At 34.3% G+C, this 14351-nt stretch overlaps 1 protein-coding gene across 4 annotated transcripts in view; it reads left to right on the top strand.

Moving 5' to 3' along the window:
• Positions 1–14351, top strand: part of LOC126756170 (protein Shroom) — a 317073-nt gene that overhangs the window by 37401 nt on the left and 265321 nt on the right. For 2 of the 4 annotated variants that reach the window (XM_050469026.1, XM_050469025.1), the window contains exon 2: positions 7950–8595. In XM_050469026.1, coding sequence (XP_050324983.1) covers positions 8056–8595 — 540 coding nt within the window. In that variant the 5' untranslated portion in view covers positions 7950–8055. Of the gene's footprint in view, positions 1–829; positions 877–7409; positions 8596–14351 lie in introns of those variants that run through there. The other 2 variants (XM_050469027.1, XM_050469024.1) reach the window with 2 other exon arrangements.

Genomic DNA, 14351 nt, shown 5'->3' with positions numbered 1-14351 from the left:
ATGGAAAACTTTGTTTTTTGACGAGATATCTTTCCGAAATTTGAGTGGAATTATTTATCAAGACAACCCTGCAGTTTCCGAAAAAATAGTTCAAATCGGTCCACTTTAGCATATAGGTGCTGTACAAACTGACCGCTGAAGATCAAGATAAAGTTCTTTTACACCCTGTAAACGGTATTATGGCCTCGGTGCAACCGCAGTTAACGGTTTTTGTTATTTGTATATATCATATATATTTTCCCCCTTGTATCTAATACCGCATGCTCCCCCAAACCATTTGGTTTCTCTTTTTTGCCGCTGCTTCCAATTCCAATTCCGATTCCATTTTCGATTTGTCGTTTGGGTCAATGTTATGCAAGTGATTTGCATTTGTTTCACTTTTTCTATTTCATTTTTATTTTTCTTTATTTTTTTCTATTTCTACTTTTTTTCTATTACTAGTTTTGTTGTAGTAATCAGCAATGCTTTAGCGTCTACCCTTTTGGCAGCCAACTTCACGCTGTGCGTCTAAAGTTGTTAATATTGTCTTATTTCACTTTTTAATAACGATTTTCGTTGTAATACAACGTCTGTTCAGCAATAATTAAAATAAAACAACAACAACAACTGTTGTATTAATTCATCAAAACCGCATTTTTATGCTTTCTTTGCCGGCGAGCGCCGAATAACGCTCATCGCTTGGCTTATAAATATTTAAAACTTTAGCATTAGCATAAGTTTGTTGTTGTTTTAGTCGTAAGAAGTTGGCGTAAAAGCAAACTTGATAAAAAGTTATTTAATATTTATTTTATTAAGCATTTAATTTTGTTTTGTTTTCTTTGCATTCCAGCGTGTTGGCGGCTTTAAATGTCGGAACTAATGAGGCGCGACGCAACGGTGAGAAATTTTCGTGTGAATAAATAATCGGATATATGTATGTATATGCATAACGATGTATTTGCATAAATGAGGACATATAAGTAAATATATATATATATATATATATATATATATATACAAACATATATATAAAGGTATATATAAATACTTATGAGCATATATGTATGTATAAGTAAATATAAAATTGCTTATGGAAAAAGACGATTTTATAGAAAATATGTAAAATGAGATATAAACGAATGTGCTGGGTAATAACTAAAGTTAATTGAAATTAAAACCTTTATTTTTTTTTAAATTTTCGAAAACTAATTTAATCAAAAATATTAAATTAAAATAAAACAAGTAAAGAAGAGCTAAGTTTGGGTGTAATCGAACATGTTATACTCTTGCAAGTATTAAGTATCGATATTAGTATCCACCCGATGTTGTTGTAATAGCGAAAATGTTGCCAAACAATTCAACCTAGATAACTCAAATCAGATATGTGGAATACAAACTCAATCAAAGTTAATTTTAATAAACTGAGTCTGTGAGGAAAAGATCAACCAAGGGATGGCAAATTCCAATTTTATTCTGGACTAAAGAAAAATCATTATATATGGTGTGTGGGAGTTGGAGTAATATGTTGATAGATATAACACATTTTTATATATATTTTTACTTTCACTTAATTTTGCTAAAATATCGTAGATATTGACTGGTATATACGTTATAAGGTAAACGATTGATGGAGGCTAGGGAATATTTTAACCCGATTTTATCCATTTTTTGACATATCATTACTAGGCCAATAAGCCACGCATCGTCCAGTTTTGGTCCTTTGCGATACCAGATGGAGTTCAGTTCATAGAGAAGTAGTCAACCTTTACGATGATTACGCTTGACGAGAGAACTCCTTCAGCGGGAGAAGTCCCCTGGTCTTTTGTTCTAAACATTTCGTGCGGTTGATCAGCCCATTCTGAGGGCGTGTGCTGCCAGCAGACAATGACCGTTTAGTATTCCGATCGTTTTCCTACACTCTCTTCTATCGAGTGCCAATAGGAAGTTTGTGTATTTCCGATCTACCGTTTTGCATATGACTTTTGTAGTCTTGCACCCAGGTAGCTCATTCCATCGGGTTTTGATTTTCATTACTATGCTTCTGTCGAGATTGTCGTATAGAAATAGACGCCATTTGAGTTTCTTAAAGAGACGTTATAGATTGACCAATATAGGTTAAAGGTTTGCTTTATATCGAAAATTAATCCGTATATTTAGTACATGGGGACTTGAGGAAGAATTGCGCTGATTTCATTTCATTTTAGGTCGGACCTTGCTATTAGAATTAGATTCTTCTCAATTGCAATTAAGTTTCTTTCGATTGGGTGATGTAAGCGGAATAAAGTCAATCTAAAGTTCGATGCTGCGGGAAGTATGAACCCGACTTTACCTATTTTTGACACAAGGATCATCTACAAAATATTCTCCCGTATTTCAATTTACAAGGTGCGTTCCAAAGTAAACAGGACTTAAAAAAAGCAGAACAAATGGGTTTTTCGGTAAAATCAATTTATTTTATTCAAAATAGTCTCTTTCTGCTTCAATACAGCTTTTTGCACGGTCCAAAAGCATGTCGAACGAGTGTTTTAGCTCGTTGGACGGTATGGCCGCCAGTATGCCGGTGCAAGCCTTTTGAATGGCTTCTAAGTCTGCATAACGCTTTCCTTTCATGGGCAAATGTATTTTTCTGAAAATGAAGAAGTCGCACGGTGCAATATCAGGTGAATATGTGGAGTGGTTAATGGTTAAAATGTGATTTTTGGTCAAATAAACGGTCACAATGATGTCCTTCGAATGTTGGATGCTGAGCAATTTTTGGTCGTCAGTCAATTTGTGCGGAACAAACCGTGCACACACCTTTCGTAAGCCCAAATGTTCGGTCATAATGCGATAAATTGATGTTTTGGAGATGTTCAATTCCATTTCCATGAATTTCAATGATGATTCCGGCTGATTTTTGATGAATTCACGCACAGTTTCGATGGAATTTCCGGTGATCACAGATTTTGATTGGCCCACATGTTGATCGTCATTTATGTCCTCACGACCACTTTAAAACGTTGAAACCACTCGTGCACTCTGCTACTGGATAGACAATCATCGCCATAAACTTGTTTCATCAATTGAAACGTTTCGGTAAAAGTCTTACCAATTTTAAAACAAAATTTAATGTTGGCTCTTTGTTCAAAGCTCTTTTTCGCACCGATAACACAAACATACTGACACTTGAAACGCATTAACTTCATTTCCAATATATGAAATGTCCTGAAATTCTCACTGGACAATCGATAAAGATAGCAGATTCACTCACCAGTCGACATATAGATGGCGCCACCAGGGTCGCTAGATTCAAGAAGCCCTGTTTACTTTGGAACGCACCTTGTATATGCACTGGGGTCCACATATTTAGTCCTTGGGTTCCTATTAAGTTATAGTTTGATTTCGGCAATTTTTGAACGTAAGATGAAATACCTTGAGGGCACTATTTGAGGAAAGTTTTATTCTGATAACTTCATTGATGTTTGATTTGTATAATGTAAAGTTAAAGTATCGGATGGATTGGATTATTTGGGAATGTTTCGATAACCTCATACTACACTATGGTTAAAATTGCTAAAGTAGTTCCTGAGACATAGAATTTCATATAAAAATGGGCGGTGCACGTCCATTTTTATTTTATGTTCCAAAAAAATCCTTTCCCTACCATCTGGGCTTGTTCAGAGAGTTATCGCTCTTTTAATAGTTTCCAAAGCAACCGTTATAGGGCTAGTGGGTGTGGTTATTTCTAATTCTGTTAATTTTCACAGTATTTGAAAAAAAGCTAAAGGGAATTTTTATCAACAAGCTGGATAGATTTATCTTCAGCGGTTCCATATCTATCACAATTAGTTTTAGGTGTTACAATCTACCCTTAGGTTTCTACTTTAATACTTAACTTTACTTATAGAAAAAAGATAAAATATTCATCAGCAATAACGATAAAATATTAAAAATAATAATTTCCGTTTTTCATTTCCTTTAGTCATAGTTCACACACGTATGTTTACTTCGACTGTCAATAATAATATCTTCTATAAATAATATTTTCTAAGAAAAATATGAATTCTAGACCATTACTCAAGCTTTTAAGTATTATTATCGGACAATTATCGTTCAATGATAAACTGAAGTAATTCAACAATAAATTGTGTTAGCTTGTAGTCACAGCAATACAGTAGTAGACAATGTCAAGGCACTTAGTTATTGTGGGAATATGAATGAATGCGGTTTCTTATAAAGACACGCTCGTTATTAATTTATTTCTATATAAATGAAAAACAAATGCAATTTACAATGCACCTACTGCATGCTCACACAAATATATAATAATATAAATAAACAAATGAGTATTGAACTCTTCAATAGCCGGCGACTTTCTATTTCACACAGTCGGCGCGCCATGGCGTATGAGCAATAATATTTATTACAGAATTCAATGAACCGTGCAACAATATTTAAATCAATACATAAATTTATAGGTATAAAATTGTGCATATTCACAGCACAGTAATCCTTCGCAGTTAAAATCAATTAGCAAATGTTAGCAACAACAACAATGCTGTGCTCAGCTTAGCATATACATAAATTGCATTAAATTGAAGAAAGAGAAATATTAAATCTTATAATTGCATTAAAAGTGAAATATGAGATAAAAGTAGTGAAATGAAAATAGCGAAAGCGGCATTTAGGCAAATGTGAGATTCACCGTTATGAGTATGGGAGCAAAAAGCAACCAAAAGTCAACAAATAAATAAAATAAAATATTTCTTCAAAAATATTAAATCCAATTAAATGCTTGTTTGGCGGTAAAAGTGTACAAAACAATGCACTATAATAACAGAAATAGTGTAGAAAAGCACAGCAACAACAGCAACTGCCAAAATATTCAGCAAAGTAAATCAATTAATTGAAGAAAAAATTTTGTTGCAAATAAAAAATGCTAATAATTGCCACAAATAAATGTTATAATAAAAAGCAACCGCTTTGTTGTTGTAGCATTGTGGATTTTAACGAATGCCGCATTATAATATTGGAAGTAGTAACGGTAACTAATTTCCTGCATGTTTTTACTTAATTTACTTCGTGCTCCAACTTTTTTGCCATTTTTATGTTATTGCCACATTTCTTAGTTTTGTTGTTATTTTTTCGGCAAATTTCGTGATTGTTGATTTTGTCAATCGGCAGCTCATATTTATATAATAATAAGAAAAACGACTGAAAAGGAAGTCGCTGTAGGCAAAGAAAAATGAGAAAAATTTGCTGCGATTTTTTGTTGCTGCAAATAAATTGATTTTGTTGGGTTTTATATTCAAATTAAGAAAAAAGATAACCAAAAAAAATGTTTTTAATTTGAATTGAATAAATATTTATTTACTTGTCTAGGTAAATGATTTATATAGGCCATTAAAAAATCAATAAAGGAGATATTATTATTATTATGATAGCAAAAAAAATTAAATTACTTACTTTTCAATTAGGAAATTTAATAATTTTTGATGAGATATGGTGTAAAGAAATTTAACGTGTCTTAAAATAATTTTTTTAATTATAAACTTCTTGACACCAAGGTTTACTGCCACTTAAACCACCCAACTTCAGAGTATCTGAAAAGTTTTGAAGAAGGTTTTGTACCACTCGTAGGTTTGTGTTTTTAAAAACTGAATCGCGGTAAGCCTTTTCAACATTCGCAATGATTGCGTTTACGAAATTTGGTTAGAAATACAAAGTTTGGGATACATTCTTCGATATTTTTATCTATTGCGCTGATTGACAGATCGCGAATATATTTGGCATAATAATTAAGGACAGTCCTACCAACTTACAAAACACATTTTTTGGAAATATCATTTACCCGGGGTATTCAATTACCATTTCCGGCTAATTTTTTGTCACAATATACATATATAAAACATTCATTCCTTAGTGAATAACCCAACAATTTTCAAAATTGCTTGAGTAATTACTCGGAGAAAAATTATCTGATTACTATCAAATTTTTTCTGCGCCTTTGGTGTATAGTCCTTCATACAATGACCTACCAATCAGATAGGTTTCTCAAAATCGATTTTTGGCAGACTAAAAAATTTTAGGTAAAAGTAAATTTTATTTAAACCTCCAATTTGTCAATATTTAATTTTTTCTCGTTGTATGGATAATAGAAGGCTGCAATGCCTACAGCAGTGGACGACCTTTTTTGGTGCCCTCGGCGTTTATGAATTAATTTAATTTTTTTCCTCAAAAACATTGCCGTCTATTTATAAACATGTAAAAATATTCCCCTAAAATTTAAAAGTATTTGTGTCCTTAGTTTTAGTTTAGCTTTTTGCGGTGGTTTTTGAAAGATGATATGACCCAAAGCTGTTTTAAACAAAATTTTATTAAACAACTACAACAAAGTAATTGTTGTTATAAAAAACACTATTCATAACCTCAAAAATATAAAAATTGCAAAAAATTAAATTAAAAATAATTTAAAAGAAATCACAATTCCTGATTGAGTATTATACGATTTTTGGCTATAAAAAAGGAAACAATTTAAAAAGATTTTATTTGGCCGATATTTAAGTATTTGTAGTGTTTAGACATATGGGTTCCAAGTGTTTTCAAACTTAGTGGCTCATGATTAGCACTATCAGTTTCCAAGGTCCACACCATTTTCTTGGACTTGGAAGTTATTAATGGTCGCTTAAAGAGCCAAGTAATTTGAAAATTGTTTGTGTTGAACATTTTTATAATAAGTCGACGCGAACGACACCAAGCGGACAAATTATTTGTGAAGAAAATCTCAGAGCATATTGTTAAAGACTGACTGTCTTGGAAGCAAACATTTAAATTAAGTGAAAGAAATTTGATAAAATTTGAAAAAGAGTCAAAACCTATGTTGAACTTAAAAAATGTAAATAAAAAAAGTTTTAAAACATTAAAAATATTTTTTTGTGACTTGTATAAAATGTGATATTTTTTCAAAAACTATAAATTACCGTTAAAGCTATTTTCTTGTTTTTGTAATTTATAGTGTTTTTTTTGTTTTTTTTTTTTGTGTAAACAAGCATGCGTGTTGCACCTTTCCGCTTTTCCGCCAGCTGACAATGGTGTCGCCGCACGCGACAATATTTTTAATGCTTGAAAATAAAGAGCGGAAAATCTTTTCTCTACAAAAACAATATTAAACGAAATGAAATTTCACACGCAGCGACACGAAATGTGCGCTATTACAGCTTCCTCGGCGACGGCAATTAAACTAAATAACAGATTATTCGTTACAGCACTTAAGGTGATTACAACAATTATAACAAATTAAGCGGACGGAAGTGATACGAGTGAAAAATTTAACAAATAAAAAAAGTCAATATTAAAAAAATGAGAAAATAAAAAACTTCAAAAAAAATTTTGGAAAACTAAAATTTTTAAAAACAAACAAAAATTAAAAAAAAATCTAAAAAAAATTGTTTTGAAAATTGGGAAATGAAAGAAAATTGTCAAAATAATATATTGAAGTAAACAAAACAAAAAAAAATGTGAAAAATCAAAGAAAATTTTCACAATAGTACAAAATAAACGGAAACAACAAAAGTGAAGATAAAATTTTCGAAACCCGAAAATATGAAAGTTTTTTATGTGTGTGTGTGTGTGTGTGTGTGTCATGAAGAATCATGAAAAGTCCAAAAAATACCGAAGTGTTGCAACAACAGCAAAAAATAAAACATGTAGTGTCGGCACAACAACAGCAACAAGTGCCTAAAATAGCAGTGTATAAAATAACAACAGCAACAACAACAAAAACATTATTTTTTAATCGCCGACAATCAAGCAACAGCAACAGCTGAACAACAACAACAATAACATACACAGAAAAACGTCACTAAGATGGCTGACAATCAGCAAGAGCAGCAGCAGCAGCAGCCAAAAATCTTAAGCAATAATATAATACAACAACAAAAACAACAACAACCAACAACAATTAATACTAATCATAATTTGCATAATTTCAGCCTTAATGTCAATAGCCTCAACAACAACAACTGCAATAATAATATTACGCATAGTGGCAGTGTTGGTAGTAATAACAGCAACAACAACAACAAAAGTCACCACAAAATGAGTGCAAGTGTAAATAGTGTTTGCAACACCAGCAATATTCTCAATAGCAATACAAATAGTATCAGCAACAACAGCAACAGTGGCATGGAATTGCCACACAGTAAAAATAATGCAAATTTACAAAACAACAACAATAGCAATAGCAAAAATAACACATGTAATATGAGTAATAATAACAATAACAGTAACGGTAGTGCTGGCGCTACGCTGAAAAATGTCAACAACGCTACAACAATGGCGCCAACAACAGCAGCAACAACAAACACAAATAGTAACAAAAACAACAACAGTGGTGGTAGTACCAACGGCAGCGGTAAAAGTTCGCCGGCCAACAGCATTGGCGGTGGCTCGACGAATGCCACCCTTCACGCCAACAACAATAGCAACAATAATAACAACATAAACAACAACAACACCACTAGTATTGTTGGTAATAGTAGTACGTCGACCAGTCTTTTGCTGCGCAAACAATTTATTGCCTCATCGGACGCCAGCAATGCGAGCTTCAGTTCCGCTTCGGTCGCCGGTTCAATACAGGTGAGTGCCGTTCAATTTATTCGAAATGCTAATTTTAAGAAACCGTTTTTTGAAAACGTCAAAATATATTTGAACTACTATATTATGCTTGGTGAGGTTAGATTTAAGGCCTATATTCTTGTTTAGAAAGAAGTGTAAGGACTCTACAATGTGAACCTAAATCTACATGTAAGTGTTTTCAAAGCCTCTTGAATCCGCCAAAATCCAATAAAGTGTATGCCTAAAAGAGTTTCAACTTTAATCTCTCGTAAGCGGATCAGTCAAGAAGGAAGTGCTGAGATAGTTCTAGCTCGTCTTCATCCAAGCAACGGCGATCAGTACATATTCATAAATGTAATTTCGATTAAAGAGTAGATCAAAAATAACAATATTTTCATATAAGAAATCTGTGTGTTTCATCCCGAAACAACTTCGTCAGCTTGTGATCAAAAATGAGCCAACCCAGTGTTTGATACCCTCTTCTCATATGAATGAGATATACCAGTGATTGCGCTCTTCATAGATCGGAAGAAAGGGTTGTCAGAAAGGGCAAGATCTAGACAATAAGACGGGTGAGGCAAAATTTCTATTTGCTACTTTCAAAATAGATTTTAGAAGCTCATAATACAGAACGCTCTCCTCATCCCACCAAATACAGAGCGTTGCCTTGGCGTCATGAATATTCAGCGTTGCCGTTGATTTGGCAGATTGGTCAGGTGACCTATATAATGTTTTTGCATTTAGGGTCGTCGCAATGGATCGATTTTCCATCTCCAATCACAATCCGTTCCAAAACAAATTCTTTTTGTAGCGTTCAATCAGCTTTTCGGATACGCATAATCGTCTTTGAACGTCTTTTGATTTCACTTCATGTGACACACAATTTCCTCTACACGATTGCAGAGTAGAAACGTTTTGAAATGGCTTCGAAAGTGACTTCCAAATATTCTAAAAGCTTTTCTTGTGTTTGACAACAATTTTCAATGTGTTTTGCTTTCAGTTTTTCACCTTCACAGTTTTATGGCCGCACAACGAGTGATGACTCTCGACTGAGATGTTCTTTACATTGAAATGACGGTACTTGGTGTTCACATTGGAATGGTAAAATACGATTTTTAAGTTTTCGACCAGAAAATGGCGACTTGTAGTCTACATAAAAATAATACCAAGAGTTTGGTCTTGCCCAGCCTTTGCAGAATAATCCTTGATAAACGTGTTTAATTGAAAAAATTTGAAAAAGGACGCTTGAACGTGATCGTATATATATGTAGGGTTGACGCTGTTCGATTATCCGGATTATCCGTAGATTCGGATAAATTACGGATAAGTTATAAATCAGCTTAATATTCGATTGTAGAATGAAAAAGCATTCTGGTTTTTGTTGATCCGCCTAATCGAATTTTGGGAAGAATTTTGTGAAAATATTACTTTAATGAAAGCTTAAAAGTGATCCTCTATATGTGTAGTGTTGGTGCTGTGCGAATAATCGATTATCCAGATTATGTGTTAACACGGATAAATTACGGATTATGTATAATTCTGTTTAATATTCGATTGTAGAATGAAAAGAACATTCCGATATATTCGAATATATATATTCGATATTCGAATTTTGGGCAGAAATAAATATTAAAAAAAATTTAACAGCCTCTTAGTTTGGCCATAATTTACATCAATACTTAATAAATACATACTTTTTTCTGATGCAGCATTTCATTAATTTCCAATAGCCTGATATCTGATTGAAAAATGTAAATATTATATTGGCCTATTTTAATATATGGAATCGTTCGTTAGGTCTTCGGAAATTCGAAAATGCCCTTAATATTGAGCGTCTAAAAATCAGTATGAAATTCTCAGTGCTGATTTCTAGTTGAACTGATAATCCGGTCAAAAATATAATATCTTTAATTATTTCTCCCTCAAGGGGTTAAATGTCTTTTTAATTGTCAGTTTTTGTCTTTTTTTAATTTTTCGTTTCTTTTTTACTTTTTTTTAATTGTTTTTTTTTTTGTTATTTTTGTAAACCCATAAAAATTCCAAGACACGGCTTCCAAACGACAGCTGTTGCTATCAAATTCCTGCCACAATTTTAGCATAAAGTACGAGTTCGGCCATTAAAAATGCCAACCGAAGCAAGAGCAAAAACGCGCATGCGAAAATTTGCAAATTAAATAAGTTGAGCAAAAAGTGAGAATGCATAAAAAATGCGCTTGGACATTTGAGCCGTCCCCAAATCGGCAAGCGGGAGCCCCTGTGCGGTACAAAAATGCGCAGGTGCAAACTTTTTCAATGGAAGTTCCTTTTCGTGAGCAAAAAAAGGCAGATGTACTATATGTATATATAAATGTGTGTGTTTGAATATATATAAATGTGTTGTTTGTATATAAATAATCAAAAAAATTGAGGAAATATGGTATCAAAAAGAAAAAAAGAAAAGGAAGAATGTCAAAAGAAAACAAAAAAGAACAACGCACGAAAATTCCACTTTAACTACCATCAAACTCAGGCACACACACATAAAAATAAATTTAAAAAATAAATATAAAAGTATATAAATATTGGGGAAAAAATAAAAGGCAGTACAACAACAGTCGCATAAATTTGACACTTTAGTGCTTCTTGTGCCTGGAATTTTGGACATTTGCTGTGATGCCTTTCGAACAACGGCACGCAACAAGCGCGGCGGCCGCAGCGGCAAGTGACGCGCAGACTTCAACATTTTGTGGCAAATGTAACTGAAAGTTTATTGCTTTCGTTGTTGTTGTTGTGTTTACGCTCCTTGTTTGGCGTCAGCGATTTCCGTTTCGAGCCTTAAATATGCAGCGGAGCAGCATTTAAATGTTTTTGACGGATGTCTTGCCTTGATCCTTGGTCTGCGGGCTGCCAAGCCAAAGGCAGGTAGAATTGAAATCTGTTGGCTGTCATTCTGTGCTTACTTTTCCTAAAGTTTTGTGGTGAACATTAAATGTTTTTTGTTACTTTTGTAGACTGGCATTACTGGCACTTTTTGTTGTTGTCAAGGTTAAAAGTTTGCCAAAGAATGGCAGAGTTAATGATGGCAAAGGGTCGAACGCTGCGTTGGACATGACGCATGCGCATGCGTGCTGACCACAAATTGTATGGCCAGAAGTGGCATGTTGTGTGTGGAGGATGACGCAAATGGTTGTGGTATTGCAAAAACAAAACAAACAATCAAAAATCTTACGTTTCGAATATAAAACGAAAGAAGAATTGGTTTATTATCTCAGTATAAATGAGTAAAATAATGTAGAAGGAGTTGAAATAAATCGAAAGATTAAGCGCTTTCAACATTTTGCCAAATACAATGACGCTAAACTGACGATAATTCAAATTTCTTTGCACTTGTTTACACTGTCGTAAAAAATATTAGAATTGCTCCACGTTTAAGTAAAACATATTAACCTACAGGTGGCGCTGCTGTCAAAATATTTTTATGATTCTATTTTCTAAGCCATCAGGTTCGTATTTTCAGCGTATGCTATTGAAACAGAAAAAACTATATTCAGATAAAAAATTTGCCCTGCAGATGGCGCTGGAGTCGATATTACTCCTACGTCTTGTTTATCATAATCTTAGGTATTTATGTATGTATGTATTAATAATATTTATTACGGAGTAATTAGATGATGGTAATCTACTTGTAGACTAATGTGCGACTAACATTATGTTAAATTCAATGACATTAATACAATTTAGATGACATGTGTTTCAACCGAGCTAAAAATATATGCAACTTCTTTTGCCCTCAGAAGCATTCTTTTGCTGAATTTTAGGGCGGTGCAAAGCCGCTGGATAAAAAATGAACTTTTTCACCGATGAATTCATGTTTGGTGGGAGGGTAGGGGGTAGAGATCTCTGCATCAATTCTGGTTTGAAGCTACCAGGTCACTGTAGCCTCTTCCAAGCGTAGGTGGCTGCCATCAAGGTAGCGGTAGAAGTACTCCGATAGCCGACGCAGATTGAGCTCGCTGACTGTGAGCTCAAATGGAGTCAACCAGTGCATGACCTATGTAATTAGCAATAGCATCAAGCTTCTTCCCTATTGGACTTGTGCGGACGCCCGGTCAATGTGGAATCGCAGGAAACTGCAATGCCAATGAGCTCAAGAGGGTATCTTTTCCCAAATTTCATTGGATTGGAAATGAGTCGGACCTCCAGTGAGCTCAGCAAGTGCTGATCAACAAGCAAAACTTGTGCGACTGCGTGATCTTTTTGCCTTAGGGAGAATCGTAAGAGGTCCTCCCAACTATTTGCCAAAACTAAAGTCAATCTCATCCCAATTGTAGGTATTTTGATTGGAGCCAGTCCTCCCAACTATTTGCCTAAACTAAAGTCAATCTCATCCCAATTGTAGGTATTTTGATTGGAGCCAGTTCGAATGTCTAGTTGCGTTTTAGAGCTGGACTTATCGACCTTCAGTGAGCTCGTCAAGCGCTGGTCAACAAGCAGAACTTGTGCGATTGAGTAACCTTTCTAGCTCAGGGAGTATCGTAAAAGTTCTTCTCAACAAGTTGCTCATACAAAAGTCAATTTCGCCGCAACTGTAGGCATTTTGACCGTAACCCATTTAATATGTTCACTCAAAGTGCGGCTAAATATTTCGTCGGACGCTCTTTCCCGAAATTGTATGGAGGAAGACGAAGTGGAATCATATTATCATATTTTGAGAGACTGAGACAGAAATATCTCGATAGAAACCCCTTCAGCGAACCCTGAAAAGCGGCCGATGAAGAACATCTTTCCAAATGTTGTTGTTGGAGCGACAAAATTCCGTTCCGCCTAGCCGTCTCCTCAACAGTCGGGTCTACGTAAATGGAACGGACCCGTATTTTTTATCTTTAGCCAACTCGTTGGAATTCTGCCGTTACAACAACATCTTTACAAGTGGAATCCATCAATTAGGACCAACTCTACGACCTAACAGTGAATATATGTATATGTAAGTATGTTAGAATTGGCTCTTACTTCTATGTTTTATGTTTGCCTGAGTTCCTCTTACACTTTGAGAAGTGTTTCTTGTTGTTATCCGATAAATTGAGGGACTGGTAATTTTTTGGTCGTTTCAGAGAGGCAAATTGATTTCACGAAAAACTTTTTCTTTACAGAAATAAACTCGATGGTTTGGCATTACTTGTGAAGGGGCGTATCATATTAAACAAATGAGATGCTCCTCGCAACAGGAGTCTATTTATATAACTTCAACATATTTGTACTATCAAAAAATATTTCCGAAATCCATGGAATGCATTTATTTATAAAAAACTGACTATGCAAGACTCCAATTGAGGTAAAAAACTCAAACCTCGAGTATTTGACAGAATTGGGTTAAGTAGCCGCATATCAGCGATGAAGAGCAGAGCAGAAAGGTTAAGCAGCCAAGCAATGCAAGTGCGGAACCTCAACTGCAGCAGAGCGCGAGAGGAATGCAGTTAAATATTAGAATGCCAAGTGTTGTTATTTGACCCACTTTTCGCTGCAACAGCAACAACAATAGCAATAAAAATTGCTTTCTGCCTTACTTATGGGTGCTATAAGCCTTTTGGAATTATTTCTTAAAAATTTGTTGTTTTGTAAGCGTTTTCTTTTCATTTGTGCTTGGAAAGCCTCCAAAGGTAAGCACAACGTTTGCACTCGACTGCGCAGCACAAGAGCCAACAATGCGCGCGACTTAATCAAGGCATTTGCCTAAGCGCTTATGCATATCGCAGTAAGTGCAGCAGCGCTTATATGAAGACTGTGGCAGCAAATAGCTA

Source organism: Bactrocera neohumeralis, chromosome 4, assembly GCF_024586455.1.
Source record: "Bactrocera neohumeralis isolate Rockhampton chromosome 4, APGP_CSIRO_Bneo_wtdbg2-racon-allhic-juicebox.fasta_v2, whole genome shotgun sequence".
Classification (NCBI taxonomy): domain Eukaryota; kingdom Metazoa; phylum Arthropoda; class Insecta; order Diptera; family Tephritidae; genus Bactrocera; species Bactrocera neohumeralis.
Note: the sequence above shows the minus strand (reverse complement) of the source record. Positions and strands in the feature narration are given on the sequence as shown.